A 16027-nucleotide genomic window follows, 5' to 3' on the forward strand; every position below is an offset into this window, starting at 1 on the left:
CCACAGACACAGCTATAGAGAAATTAAAGTTGTAAGGCACTATGTATAACACGTTAGAAAAATAACTAAACATTAAGACATAGAAAAATACGATGGAAAGACAGAAAATCTGTTGTGAATATGTGTAATTACTTCTGCCAGAAGCGAGATAGAGGCCGCTTTTGTCTGCTCTGAGATCCATTGTCTGACTTCTTCATGACTACCATAATCTCTTTCAGAACTGACTTTGAGGCAGAGCGAATGTACATGTGCTTGCCAGGGAGTAGGATCTTCTGGAATCGTGCGCTTGGAATTATCTCCTTCTTCCAGTCATCTAGGAGGTTTGGGGGAATGAAGTCATCATCCTTGCCTCCTAACACGGTTAGGCTGCCATGGAGCTTATCCTTGTGGACATGGCGATACTTCTTACACATGAGAATGGCAGCTTCAATGCTTGGAATAAGTGCATTTCTCCGACGAACATTACTCAGTGTGGAAGGCTCGAAGAAACTGAACTTGAAGTTGGAGCCGTTTGCCGCCTGAGGTCTCGATGAATCCATATGGCTGTTGACGATGCGCTGCATCTTGCGATAGGTGTGACCATTTTGCTTCAGATCCTCCGGACGGGGATATTCCAGAGTTGGTGAGAACCACGAACTGATGAAGAGGTGGGTGGGAGGGAGGTTGTAGTTATCTCTGAGGTAATGCGCCATTTCAAAAGCAATGAGTCCACCGATACTATGTCCAAAGAATACAAAGCGACCTCGAATGAGGGTCGGCAAAATCTCTTCTGCAAGCTTCGTGACGATTTCTTCAAGATTCTGAAGTGGCTTCTCTTGTTCTCTACGTTCCCATCCAGGCATTTGAACTGTGATCATCTGGATGTTTCGGTCAGCTAGGTGATACCTCCATGTGGAGAACATAGTCGGACCTTCACCAACAGAGGGGAAGCATATCAGTTGTGCTGATGGTTTATCCAAGTTCTCATCTATATCAATCCAAAAACCATCCCGTGGACCACGAGTCGGACTAATTGTTGTATCTTCCTCCCCACTCATCTCATCAGACATGATGCGTGCGTAGATGATCGCTGCCAGACGTTTGAAAGTCAGCGTTTCATTCAGAAACGTTATTGCACTCAGGGTGACGCCGAATTGGTCATGGATGAAATTGCTCAAGTCTGAAGACAGGTGAGAGTCGAGTCCGAGAGACATGAGTGTCGTTTCTGGAGAAATTTCCCCGCTGTAACCAAGCGTATTGGACAAACTTGCAGCCAGAGAAGTCATGATCAGGGACTTGGATTCGTCCGGATTTGTCTGCCTGATTTGCCTTTGGCTGTCACTTTCCATGTATTGAGTGTTCGCCTCAGGTGGTAACACTGACTTCATGATGGAGAATGAACCTCCGGGGTCGGAAAAGTGACATGAGGTCAATACATGCAATGCTTTTGCATATTGTAACCTGTCAAAGAAACCTGCTACTCCAACGACAGTGTGATCAGAGGAGAGGATGCCTTCCAAAACGTTGAAGATTTCTGAAGGGGATATACTGGCAAGACCCAAATTCTCCCACTCCTCTATTAGACCTTCCCTCGCTGCGAATCCCTCGGAACCGATCACACCAGGTAGCAGTGCTGTTGCGGGCAGCCCTAGGTTTCGTCTCATCGTGCAGAGCGACGAAAGAAACCTGTTAGCAGCACTGTAGTTCCCTTGCCCTCTGTTGCCGATCATCTCTGCCACTGAAGACACCATTACAAAGTACTTTAGTGGAAAGTTGAGCTTTGTGGTCAGCTGATGAAGGAGCAACGCACCATACCCTTTGGACATCATGACAATATCCCAGGTTTCCCTAGTCAGATTATGCAGATAGGCGTCTCTGTATACTGTTGCTGAATGAAAGATTCCCTCGAGTTGGTGGTCTCTGTCATCTTTGATAGCTAGTAGCGCCGTTTCAACGTTATGAGGCGAGCCAATGTCAACTGTCATGTGTGTGATTTCGACCCCAATGCCCCGAAGTACTTCGAATCGTCTACACGTTTCTTCAGGCGGATTATTACGGGACATAACGTAGATGTGACGCGCCCCGCAGCGAGCAAGCCACTCAACTATCGAGAGACCAAATCCTTTTGACGCACCTGTCACGAGGTAAGATGCTTCTGAATTGGCAGTGAATGGGGTGGATTCGATTTCTAGAGAGGCCGGAATCGTGCTTTTGTCCATATGGACGGTGACATTCTCTATTGAAGCAGGCACCTGAGACAATGCGGAAATAGGAGAGGACATGCATGTCGAGTGCATATGTGGGTTACAGCTTTCCGGAGTGTCGAACAGGCGGAGAAGAGTACAAATTGCATCCTCAAATCCATCCAGCTGCCCAAGGTGATTGTCACAAACAACAAAATAAGAGTTGGAAGGAACGAGAGTTGTCTTTACCACGCTTGAAGTATGTTCCCCTATCTGAATAATCGTTCCAAATCGACGGAGCTTAACTGCAAGTGTGGTAAGGGTTCTCCTATCCACGGGACTTTCACCAGAGAGTACGAGTACGTCAGCTGACAGACTACTGATATGAACATCAAGATTATCATCGGACACTTGCATGATATTTTCATCCGCCAGGAACCTTGACTGTTCTGAAGTTACCCGATCCGAGCTTGAGTATACGTACACCTTAGCCCCATTCTCTAGAGCCATTTTTATTGCCGCAAGGCCAACATGATCATGTTCAGACCCAATGCACACAATAGCCGTGCTCTTTGCTATCGACTTCAGAGCATTTTGAAGAGCAAGAAAACAAGCGAAGTATTCCTTGACAATGTTGACAGCTCTGACAGGGGTGATATTGGCAGGTACGGGAATCATTTCTGATGCTCTTGCACTTATGGTGAATGGCAGGTACTCCCCTGTGCGAAATCCGATCACGGTTCGACTTTGTCCATATCCATTGCTTTCGTTGCTTCTTGTTGTTTCTCCTGCGAATAGGTACCCGCATTTCATTGGATCCTGCTCAAGCTGTTGGACACAAAATGCCAAGACATTAACAAGGATATCGCTGTCATGCGCATCGTCGTGATGTACTTCTGTTTGTTCAACAATCAAGCGCTTCTTACTCATCGTTTTGTTCAAGTTGATGCGGCATCTATTTGGTTTTACAGGAGATGTGAAGCTAGACATGGACCTAACTTCCACTCGTTGTGCGTACACGTCGAATGCAAACCCTGTGCCGGTGGTGTGATCATGATCCTCTTGTTTTCGTCGTAATGCTACATTGTTTTCCGCAAATGTCGGTGTTTTCATGAATTGAGAAAGCCACAGACCAGCTTCTGTATAGTCTTGTGAAGAAGGTAGATCTACAGTTATGACGTTGAATTCTGGATCTTCATGCATTATCGTCAGGACCAGAGACGAAGTAGGGGCCATCAGAGGTTGAATTTGATCACCCTCAATCACGAAATTGGCACCACGGGTGACAATCCAACATCGAGGTTTTCTTCCCGTAAATTGTGATGCTATAAGACGATATAGACTAATAGGTCCTAGTGCTGAAACTTGTTGTGCATCTGAGAATTGGTCTTTCCCGATGAAATCGATGTTGTCATACTGCTGGACATCGAGAGCTGCAAGTATGATAACATGGTTAAGTTCTTCCAGTGTTTGCAACACATCTCCAAAACCTCGCTCCAGGTCATCTGAATTCCATGGATCAAAGACTGTTATCGTATCAGCCCCCAAACATTTGATTAGCTCGGAGTGCAGATCTAACGTGTCTTTCACAATAAGAACTGACCCAGAGACACCAGTCTTGGCTTCTTTTGCTGAAGGTTGAGTTGTTGATTCGGTACTCTCCTCCGCGGAAGAACCAAGAATTGGCAACCACTCCCTACTCCAGAGCTGGACCTTTTCCACTTGCTCATTGTTCACCGTTTCAAACGACATGTTATGAACACGGGTAAACACTTGCTTGGTAGCTGCGTCAGCTAAAACAGCATCCCCGTATATGACGCCATCTACATCAAACATACTGATGTGCATTATCATTCTGGTTGGAGCACTGCCCATGACATGCATCTTTTTTACTCCATGCGGAACCTGAAAATGGACTCTCCGCGCCTTTTCTTTCTGGCGGAATATTTCAGAACCTCCAAATGCTTGGAAGATGCAGTCGAAGAGAGCAGGATGGAAACTGAAGTGTTTACAGTCCAGCAAGATGGCTTTTGGCACAGAAATGTGGGCGACAGCTTCCATGTAGTCTTGATTAAAGGAGATATTGTCAATGCCTCTGAAAGCCTCGCCTAGCTGAAAACCATGTTCCCAGAGCTTGTCGTAGAATTCAGCGTGATCAACCTTGTGAGGGTACTTTCTCTTGATGGTGTCAGGTGACAGCCGCACAAACTTAGAGACTTCTTGCAAAGGTTGGATGGAATTGCAGGCACCACTTGAAAGGTCTACTTCTGCCAAGCTGTTCAAATTCCACGCATTTGCAGTATGATTGAAGCTTCGCAATGTGAAGAATGCTTTTTTCATTCCCGTTTCCAGACTGATTTCTATTGGCTGTTGGTCTGGAGCGAAGATGAATTTCTCAAATTTCACATCCTTAAATGTGATTAGATCAATGTCAGGATAGATCTCTCTAGTGGCCGCCAGCATAGTTTCTACGTAAGCTGCTGCTGGAACAATGACAGCTCCTTGGAGCTTGTGATCACGGAGCCACGGCTGTGACTCTTGAGAATACTTTGAACGCCAGACGTTCGGGGACGTTTCATTGCTGAAGTGTGATACAAGCAGACGCTTTCCAAGCAGAGGGTGATGTTTAACAGGAAACAGAAAAGTCTTCTCCGCTTTCTGTGTTATACCTGAACACAACACATGCTGCCATGGATATGTTGGAAGTGATACCACCTCGTAGGGCGGATCTTGAAAGAGATGAATGTGTTCAATCGGGTAGCCTTCAACATGTAGTCTCGAGATCGAACGCAAAAGATTGAGCATATCATTCGCATGTGTGTTGGTATCGGCAGGTCTTTGTAGGGTTCCCGAAACTACCACGTTACTGTTGCTGGCAGATGATCTGACTGTGTCCTTAATGGAGGAAGATAAGACTGGATGGGGGCCGATCTCTAGGAAGCAGTTATAACCATCAAGCAGAAGCTTCTCAATGGCAGCCTTAAATCTCACAGGTGACCTGATATTTTTCCACCAATATGACCCACTGCTGACATCGTTCTGATCCAAGTACTTGGTTGTGACAGTGGACAAAAAGGGAACATTCGGTGCATTCATGAGATTATGCCTCCCCGAAGAGGAGTTGAGATACTTCACTTTTGCTAGGAAAGGCTTGTGTATCTCTTCTTGCTGGTAGCTGTGAAATGCGTTGTTTACTTTTAGCTTTATGCACCGTATTCCTTCTTCACAAAGATCTTCCGTAAACCCATCAAGAGCCGTTGTGTTTCCTGACAAGACTATCTGCCTCGGACCGTTAATCGCTGCTACATCGATTTCATTTCCGCATCTACTGTTTTTTAGGCGTTCTTCAATTTCAGTAACGTCATGCAAGATGGCCACCATGGTCCCTTTTCCGCTCGTTTTCTTCAGCTGACAACCTCTGGCGTAGATAAGACGGACTGCTTCTTCAAGAGTCAAGTGGCCAGCGGCATGGGCTGCGGCCACCTCACCGACGCTGTGACCCACGATTGCGTCTGGAGTAATTCCTCGGGAACGGAAGAACTCGGTAAGACCAATTTGAACAGCACACAGACAGGGTTGTGCAATGTCTGTAGATATAATGTAAAACAATTGCATTTTTACCATTACAAAACACGTGTTGTACCTTCAAATGGGAGTAGAATTAGTAAGATAACTCTAATAGCTGGTGACAAAAAAAAACAACAACTGAGGCATCCAATCACTACCTTAAAAAGCGGCAAGCAATGCATGATGGGGAACAACTTTGCAATTCTTTTTGTTGTTTCTTTTTTGTCACATCTTCGTTCTTGTGAATATTGCCGCTGTCAATCTATTGTACATAACCACATTAACGTCAATAACTTGACATACAAAACTACCCATCTGCGCCTGAAATGAGAAAACATGTCATGCTTTGCCGAATAGTAATGAATGTTTGTAAAACAAACGAGCAAATGTTTGATAAAAGCAGTCAAACCTGTCCTTTCCTCCTCCCATTTTCTATTACCATTTCTCTATGCAGGTCACTCTTCACTTCTTCTTCTTTTTTTCGTTATATGCATTAGTATATGGGCTCCAAAACTAAACTCTATAGAAACTTCTGTATTATTCATTGTTTCGCGTATATATTTTTTTTTTACCACACTGTTAATGCCATCGAGACAAAATTACTTTGTAGGCAACGTTTATATTGCAGAGTGTATAACTGATATTGTGAATATGTATAAGGTCATGTGCCATGATATTGCAGGAACCTAGAAAATCAATACAGCATAATATATATATATATATATATATATATATATATATATATACACATTGCATTGATCTTGATATGACCATGCATCTCAAAACTAACAAAACGTCATAAACCCTTATTTTACACGAGGACTTTAAAAAAGAAGGTGAAATGGGTCAAACCAGTCAATATTGAGTTTTTCATATTTTTAGAAAGAGCAAATCTCCCCTTATACTATTCTAATTTCTGAGATTTGAGAGTTTGAGAATTTTACTTTAAGCAGTCTTTTGAAACATATTTTTGTAGAACGGTGTAATTAAATATGTCTTATAGACCCCTTTTATATCTTAGGAATTCAAATTCAAATTCAAATTCAAACTTTATTTTCACTTTCTTTCTTCAACAGAATGTATAAGAAACAACATCATGAACTTGACATGCGACTCGTTGTAAATATATATAACCAGACAGGATTAACAACATATTCTTGTCTACATGATCAGTAAAATAAAGATACATACACTCTATATACACACTGAGGAGAAAAAAAGTGGAGGTACCCACTCAAAAGACTAAGCTTGTAACATGTGGATACCTCTGAGGGCAAGGGGGAAAATGGGGTGAAAACTTACAACTACAAAGAGTGCGGGAAACTGGGGAAGCGGGGAAAAGAGAAAAAAAAAACAACAAACAGGGAAAAGAGGAAGAGAGAGAGAGAGAGAGAAACCAAAAATTTGTTGATGCATATACCAAGGACGAAAGCCCTTTTCACACTCTTCAATTCACGTCTGATAATTTTTAAAATGATACAACTCGCATGAAAGTTAGAATTAGTCACGGATAGATGTGTTTGAAATAACAGAGCATGCTTAATTTTACCTTACTCTGATAATCCATTTATTGCTGTTACAATGAAGCTTTACATCTCTTTTTTTGGTCTCATCCATTGCACATAGTCACGGCTAGGTAAGATTAAGCACTCAAATATACCGTATACTTCAAAGCCTCTTCTCTCATTAAACACCTTTATACAGAGTATGTGCTTTTTTCTTATATTCAGATAGGTTAGGAAAATGCATTCGAATTGAGTTATACACTAGCTTAAAGGACAAGTTCACCTTCGTTGACATTTGGGTTGACTGAATGCAGCAATATTAGTAGAACACATCAGGGAAAGTTTGAGGAAAATCCAACAATCCGTTCAAAAGTTATGAATTTTTAAAGTTTCTGCTCAGTTATGTCTGGATGAGAAGATTACTATAGCTGTGATGTCACATGAGTACAACGGTATAAAGAAAGTATAAAGAAAATTCACCTTATTTTCACTTTTCTCGCATAACAAACGAACACTCGACTTCTCTCTTTCAGAAGGCAAGGGGAATAATATTATCCTTAACATACATCAGTAACAAGTCCAAGAAATGTGCACTGTATTCAAAAAGTAAAATTTTGTGAAATTTGTGTAATTGCGCAGATACTTTAAAAATTCGTAACTTTTGAACGGATTGTCGGATTTTCCTCAAAATTTCACTGATGTGTTCTACTAATATTGTTGCATTCACTCAATCTACATGTACATGAAGGTGAACTTGTCCTTTAAAGGTTAGAGTCTGCTCTTTTAGAATCTGCCCTTAACTGGAATAATAATATTTAAAATAATATGTAAAACGTAAAGAAATGAAAATAATAGAATGAGATGAAGTTTTATTATTTGGATAATAAGATATGTTTTGAAATGAAATACATGTATTGCATATTTTAATTCGTTTGTATATAAATGTATCTTTGGTCAATTTGTTTGTGAGTACGCAACTGTAACTGAGTGTGTGTGTTTTTTTTTTTTACAATGTATGATGTATTTACATGTTTTTCTGTATTGTCCTTTGTCTTTGCCTTGTGCCTCCTGTTTAATCCAGGAGACAACCTAGGCCTTTCATGTTACATTGTTTATTGATATAATAAAGAATGCTGAACAACATGCATGACGCCTTTTTGGTGGTTTTGTGCTATGGTTACAGTTCGTTATTTCGAAGGTTTGTAATTCCGAAGGTTCTTTTAGTCCGAAGGTTCGTCATTCCGAAGGTTCGTTATTCCGAAGATTCGTTATTCCAAAGGTTCGTTAATCCGAAAATGAAATAAGGTTTTCTTATTCCGAAGGTTCATTAATCCGAAAATGAAATAAGGTTTGTTATTCCGAAGGCTCGTTAATCCGAAATAAAACAAAGTTCGTTATTGCGAAGGTTCGTTACGCATCCTATTTCATTATTGCTTTTTAGTGGGACCCTCCATTTCCATTCTAGTCTTGTATTATGTATATGTATATACCTTAGAAACCTGTTATTACCAGTGACCACTTGTACGTTTTCTTTGAAATTGTTACAAATATGTTCTGTAAATGTATCGTATATAATTTTCCCTGTTTATTCAATGGAAATGGAAATAAAATGGAATTGAATTGAATTATCGGATTATCGACCTTCGGAATAACGAATCCTATTTCATTTTCAGATAAAATAGCTTTCGGAATAGCAAACCCTATTTCATTTTCGGATTAACGAACCTTCGGCATAACGAACGTTCGGAATAACGTCACAAATGTTCGGATTAACGAACCCTTTTTTACTTTCGGATTAACGAACCTCTAGGAATAGGGAATTTGTGTGTTTCGGATTAACAAACCTTCGGAAAAACGAACCTTCGAAATAACGAACAGCACCCGTATATATACACACACATATATTTATATATATATATATATATATATATATATACGCACTCCGTTCAACCCAACCCCCCCCCCAAAAAAAAAACAACAACAACAACAACAACAACAACAAAACGAAATAATAATAAAAAACAGGAAACTTTTACATTTTTCGTCGACACATTTCCCATCCTCTTTTTTAATGCGACATTATGGAGCATCGATATTGGCACAAGCAACATGATCTCTAGATTCATTTCTTTTGTCATGAGCTGATGTTCTCCTTTTAACGAACTGAGGCATGTGAAATGGTGCATGTTAAAATTAAAAAAAAATGAATTTCAGAATTTTTAAATTTTCCCACCTTTCCATGAATAGAATGCTGTTGAAGAATATACCCAAAAATATTAAAAGTATGTTTATGTGATTAATGAAATTAATGAATTAGGGAAATTAATTCTTTTACACATGTTTCAACACAGTTCTTTTTAATATCCGAGATATACCGCGGTGTATTTAACAGATAGATAATAAAGAGTCTTTTTCTAAAATAATGTTGCAATTATACAGGTTCTTGTGATATTTTGTGGGTTGAAGAAAACAAATCCAATTTTGATCAATTGTGTCTTCAGTTGAATTTCAACGCTTCCTTTCCATTTATTTCTCTATCTACAAAATCTGATCTGGTTGATCTTACCAGTTTCCTCCATTTTCTTCTGGTCGTCTTCAAGGGTCAGCATGTGCACCAGTGACCACTTTGCTCCACATTTAGTCAGAATTTTGTCGATGTTCTGTTGTCAGAAAAATATGAATACAGGTAGGTTAAACAAACTGTTGAACCGTGCAACAATTCGAATCTGTTGACAAGATTTTTAAGCAAAACAATTTTTCTACATTATGCTATTGGTAATACCGTGAATCATGGATAAGTAAAAATGAATTCACAAATACCTTCATGACGTCGCTGAACACCGAGTCATCAACCATCAGACGTCGAGCCATGCCCCACCACTGAGATCCCATGCCTGAGTAGACAAAAACCAGCCTCTGAACGGAAAGATGTCCATCTCTCGCACGTCCTTCAGTGATAGCAGTGGTGGCATCAGCATCTTGACTGAGCTTTAGCTGAATCTGCTTTTTGGCATGTCTTGGTGAAGTTGCGATGATGCACATACGGTGCTCAAGATGTGTAGAGCGCACACCCGCAGTGTACAAGGCGTTTTTGTAGAGCACCTCATCGTCTCGTACAACTTCAGTCAAGAAGTTCTCCCAGTCCCGGAGATAACTCCTGAGTGCATCCTTGGTGGCTGCTGAAAGGAACAAGATCGCTGGGGTTTCTGTCACTCGGCCTCTGTAGGAGTATTGACGTTTCTCGTAACCTTCCATGACAACATGGGCGTTAGCACCTCCGAAGCCAAACGAGCTGCAGCCGACCAAACGTTTAGCTCCTTCTGGCCATGCTGTCAGTTCCGTCGGCACACGAATGTTGAGATTAACGAAGTCGACGTTGTCGTTCCAGGATACGAAGTGAACCTGTTTGGGAATCTGTTCGTGTTGCAAGCACAGAGCGAGCTTGATGACACCAGCGATTCCTGCTGCGGCCTCTGTGTGCCCATAATTTGTCTTTACAGAACTAACGTACAGAGGATACTGGTCAGGCGACCGCTTCAACCCCATAACTTCGCCTATCGCATTAGCTTCGATTGTGTCCCCAACCCTGGTGCCTGTGCCATGCGCTTCAAGAAGAGTTACGTCAGCTGGATGGACTTTAGCGTCATCATATGCCTTTTCAAGAAGCTTAACCTGCGCATCGTAGTTTGGACGTGCAATGCCCGATGTGCGACCATCGTTGCTCAATGCGCCTCCACGAATGACCGCATAGATCCTGTCTTCATCCTCGATGGCACGTTGTAGAGGCTTGAGAACAATGGCGCCCACACCTTCCCCCCGAGAGAATCCATCAGCTGACTTGTCGAAGGTCTTGCTCTTTCCGTCATGTGAAACTACGTCACCTTGACAAAAGCCAACACTTGTCATTGGGCCTAGACTGAGGTTCACGCCACCAGCGATGGCCATGTCACATTGACCTTTTCGTAGCCCGTCACACGCAAGAAGAATGGAGTACATGGACGATGAGCAAGCGGTATTTACCGACAGGCTAGGTCCATGAAAGTCATACTCGTATGAAATCCGGTTGGATATCATACATGAATTTGTGCCCGTATTTGTATAAGAGTTAATGTTGTCACTTGGAAGTGATACGAGGATGGCATACTCAGTCGCAGTCACACCCATGTACACACCTGTGTTTGATCCGCGCACAGACTGGGCGGGGATTCCTGCATCTTGCAAGGTCTCCCAGACTACCTCAAGCAGAAGCCTGATCTGTGGGTCCATGTGGTTTGCCTCTTCTGAAACAAAGAAATGCGCACGACAAAAGTAGTGTTTATCAAGACATCCGACTGGATACCATTGCATTTTTTTCTACTTGCTTGATTAACAATGAGATTAGAGAAACTTTTTATATGATTTTTATTACAATAATAGACACATCAACTTATTATTTATGTCAAGTTCAAAAAAGAAGTTGCGTAAAGCACTACACATTTCTAACGTAGCTTTTAGAACAGAAACTAACCACAGAATGAAAGGGTAATGACTTTTTAGATAAAGAAAAAATATCATGAACATGTAAACATTAGCCACATTAATGGATATGAAATTCTAGGGAATTTCAGGGTTCAGTTGCAATCAAATTCGCAAACCGTTTTCATTGTAAACAGATTTAGCGAAATTTTGAACATGTTCAAAGTTTCTTTGCGACAAGAAAAAACATTTGCAAATAATGAAAACTGTTTGTCAGTTTGATTGCAATTATTTTACGAATTTGATTACAACTAGTAACGAACCCTGGCGAAACCTAAAATTGAGCGGCGAATGTTTGCGAGCGTAGCGAATTCTAGGAATTTCAGTTACAGCACTGAATGATAAATACAGAGAGATCAACACAACAAATGCTTTGGATGCCATCCCATTATACAATTTCACTTAACCCACTTGGTGAATTGGGCAGAATGAGTATCATATCTCAACAGAGTGACTACGTCACTGCGGCTCATAGAATATCAATAAACATGATTATCTTAAGCCTACGCAACTGCTAATAAGGGATATGTATACTTTCACACACACACACACACACACACACACGCACACACACACACACACACAAACACATATATATATATATATATATATATATGAAGGGTTTGTTTGCAAAAACCGATAAGTCCATTTTTGAAGATTTTGAAGTACGATCTCTGTCATTAAGTGCGAAATAATGCCTTTTACATGATATATTGGTCACTACATATAAAGGTATATTTTTGAAGTTATGGTCAAAAGAAGCAAAAGTTTTCTTATTATTCTCTTTATTTTTCTTGACCTTTAATCGCAAATATCTCCATTTGGCAAATATGGACTTATCGGTTTTTTGCAAACAAACTCTGCATCATAAATGAAAAAAAAAAAGTCGCACCCCTTGATTTTACACGAGGACTCAAAAAAGGTGAAATGGGTCAATCGAGTCAATCTTAAGTTTTCAATATTTTCTGAAAGAGCTATCCTTCTACATTATTCTTTTACAGTTTGGGATCATAACATCAATGGAAAAGTGTGTTTTCAGCTGTTTTTTCTACAACCTTTTTTTTCTATTTTTTTTTTTTTTTGGAGGGGGGGAGACTAGAATGATCAGGTATGTCCCCTTTTCATTTCTTCAAATCCTTTACACATTCTTCACTTTCAAGTCTAATAACTTTTGAAAGGATAACTCTACTGCTCTGAAAGTTGGCATTAATCATAGACAGAATGTGTTAATAGAACCTGCTCAATTTCAGCTTAATCTGGTAACCCCTTTATTGTTGTTGCTCCGGTCTTTTACATCCTGTGTTTTGTCCCTTTGATTGCACGGCCAGCATGGATTGGTAAAGATTAAGCGCTTGAATAGACCCTCTTCTTCAGAGCCTCTTTTCTCCGTTCATACTTTTCCAGAGTTTGTGCATTCTTTCCAATACTTCGATAGGTTAGGGGAGTCCATTTGAATTGAGTAATACATCATTTTAAAGCTTAGAGTCTGCTCGTTAAGAATCTGCCCTTAGCTGAAAATCCATGTCTGGTGACTTTTTGTTGGTTTTGTGATGCAGGGTCACATACACCTATAATATTGAATGATAAAACCGAAGAACCATCAAAGCCCCAAAATCACACACACACACACACACACACACACGCACACACACACACAAATCAAAGGTCAGATTTCTAGAATCATTTGCCTGCCAAAGTATTTCAAAAGAGAATTTTAAAAAAAATTATTCTTGTGTTATCTCGATATCACAACGCACACCTCACTTCATAGCACGCCCCATGCACGACCTCTGTTCACTCAGTGATTGAGGAGATTAACAATGTACCTTATGACAGTCTATTAGTTTTATGTAACGCTATGTCGGGCCATGCTCCTAGTTAAGCTATTTTCATACATAACGTATGGTTCCATGCATTCCGATTATATTCTGTAAATTCTTGAAGTTTTTTTCCTGTGTGTGTACATTCAACATTACATTGCTTTTTATATTTACATGCAACGTGTTTCTTATCTACGATGGAACTGAATGAAACTGAAATGAACGAATGAAAAGCAGAATACCTGGCGATATTTTGAAAAACTGCCTGTCAAACAACTCTGGGTTCTCGGTGAGGTATCCCCCGCACACATTGTACATCTTTCCGGGACGCTTTTCACCGGGAAAGAGGAAAAATGACTCATCTAAGCGATCGGGAGGGATGGATGTAGTGCAGTCCAACCCCTTGGCCACATTGTCCCAAAATTTGTAGACGCCATTGGCACCGTTAGCAAAGCGACATCCGATTCCTACGATGGCGATTTTGTCCTCTATCGGCATCGAAGAGTCGGTGGCAAAGTCCGCGACGTTCAGGTGTCTCCTGGCGTCCATGATAGCTATCCAGCTTTTTAGAATAATTCAAGATGTTAAATACATTGTGGATCAGTAAAGGTCCTGGAATATTCATGATATGTCTTCCATTTGGCCTGTAGATTTCTTTTTCATGTGTGGCTAAACCCCTGGCCTAGAAAACTCATTGGCATAATAATTGTTCGCATGACCCTACACTGTATAGCATACAACCCGCTTATTTACGATTGCATACGTGGATATAAGAAAGACCCAAGTACATTAGATATGTAGACATAATTCTAAGGGAAAAAAGTAATATTCTGATATTTCAAATTTCCTTAATGTCATGTATAAAAATCAAAATGTCGAACTGTCATTTTAATGATAATCATATCGATCTATATTTGCATACTTTTGCAAGGGGTACGTAAAGATCATAGCAAAAATTTTGACTTTGGCCGTTATTATCTTATTCAGGTATTATATTTTTCTGAAAATGATGACACAACGATAACCCAAGTGAACGTAAGAAGCATTTCATTTTTGACCATGTTATGACCACAATAGACTTAAGCATTTAATACAATATAAATAAATCCTGCCAAAAAAGATTGCCGGAATTATTTCAAAAGGGCTACGTAAAATGCATAGATGCATATATATATTTTTTTTTTTTTTTCAACTGGAGAGTTGGTATCTATTTTTTCCAGATTTTACTGGTCCATTCCTGCAAAAGATGGTCGAACAGTGATTGTTACTGGTCGTAGACTCGTCCTAGACCGCCAGTGTGCAGTATAATATTACTATCAGAAGAGCAACCTAAAAGCCAATAGCTCTTTACATCACTATACTGACACGTCTTTAACCTTTTTTGATAGTTACATTTAGAATTCGAATATGAAATTTATTTCATAATTGATTGACTGCTCGGAATCGGGCCCCTATCTGTCAGGTTTTTGCCAAAATTCGACCGGTGATCGACGGGAAATTAACAGGGCATTCCTCGGGCATCTCTGGGGACTTACAGCCCGCACGACTTCTCCAATAATCGTTTGGCGATGCCTAAATTCCAGCGGCAACCGAGCAGGCTACAAATCGTTGTGAGTAGTGAGTGTAGCCTCGCACTACCAATAATGCCTGTCAACTTTTAATAATGAAAATTTGAATATGCGTTTTGAACCAAACTTGTTATAGCCGAAACATTTTTTTTTTTAACTATCAATATCAGTTCTTTTTTTTCTTTTTTTTTTTTTTACAAATAAAGAAGAGGACTTTCTAAGATTTCTTTACTTCCCGGGTTTGCCCCATCCCCCTTCCCCCTCCACCATAAAGAAGGAGAATCCTATCACCTTACAAATGTTACCAACCTTGTTTGATAAATATCGGTTGTAGGGTTTTCGACAAAAAGAAATCAAACATTGTACCCAACTGTATATCTGAGTCTCCTCGCATAGTCCGTATTTTTTCCCTTATTTTTTTTTTGGGGGGGGGTGGGGGTGGGAACGAGGGAGATGCTCCCCATTTAAACTAATCAGTCCATCGGCACAGTCAAATCAAGTAAATTAGACCACTTATGAAGTTTTATCTAAAAGCCCCAAATTTGATACAAATGTAATCTGATATATTCTACGTGAATATTAGATACCTAGCATTTCAGAATCTTTTCGCGCCCAGATGATTTGGAAACGACAATCTTTTTTAATACAAATATTTCCACTTATCCATTAAGAAAATATGGCAAAATTATTACATTTATAGAGTTAGGATTACTCTTTAAATGGCAAATAAGCCATCTAAGCTCATGTTGATGCTCAGAAATGGCTGTCGTCATGGTAACTTTTCATTGTCAATGAACCTGCATAGATTTGTAATTATACAAAACACTAAAAAAAAACAATGAAATTAGAAGAGGCTGAGACTGTGTATCTATTGATGTAAAAACGTTGCT

General features: G+C 40.2%; 1 protein-coding gene across 1 annotated transcript; it reads right to left on the reverse strand.

Moving 5' to 3' along the window:
• Positions 1-128: 128 nt before the first annotated feature.
• Positions 129-14118, reverse strand: LOC139716172 (phenolphthiocerol/phthiocerol polyketide synthase subunit C-like). Its single transcript, XM_071627733.1, has 4 exons — positions 13812-14118; positions 10055-11514; positions 9801-9894; positions 129-5749 (listed from the first exon to the last, which is right to left on the reverse strand). Exons 1-4 carry the CDS (start codon positions 14116-14118, stop codon positions 129-131), a joined length of 7482 nt encoding a protein of 2493 aa, XP_071483834.1.
• Positions 14119-16027: the final 1909 nt, after the last annotated feature.

This window comes from Diadema antillarum, unplaced genomic scaffold (assembly GCF_040938485.1).
Source record: "Diadema antillarum isolate AM-2024a unplaced genomic scaffold, OU_Dant_1.0 scf00000062, whole genome shotgun sequence".
Taxonomy (NCBI): domain Eukaryota; kingdom Metazoa; phylum Echinodermata; class Echinoidea; order Diadematoida; family Diadematidae; genus Diadema; species Diadema antillarum.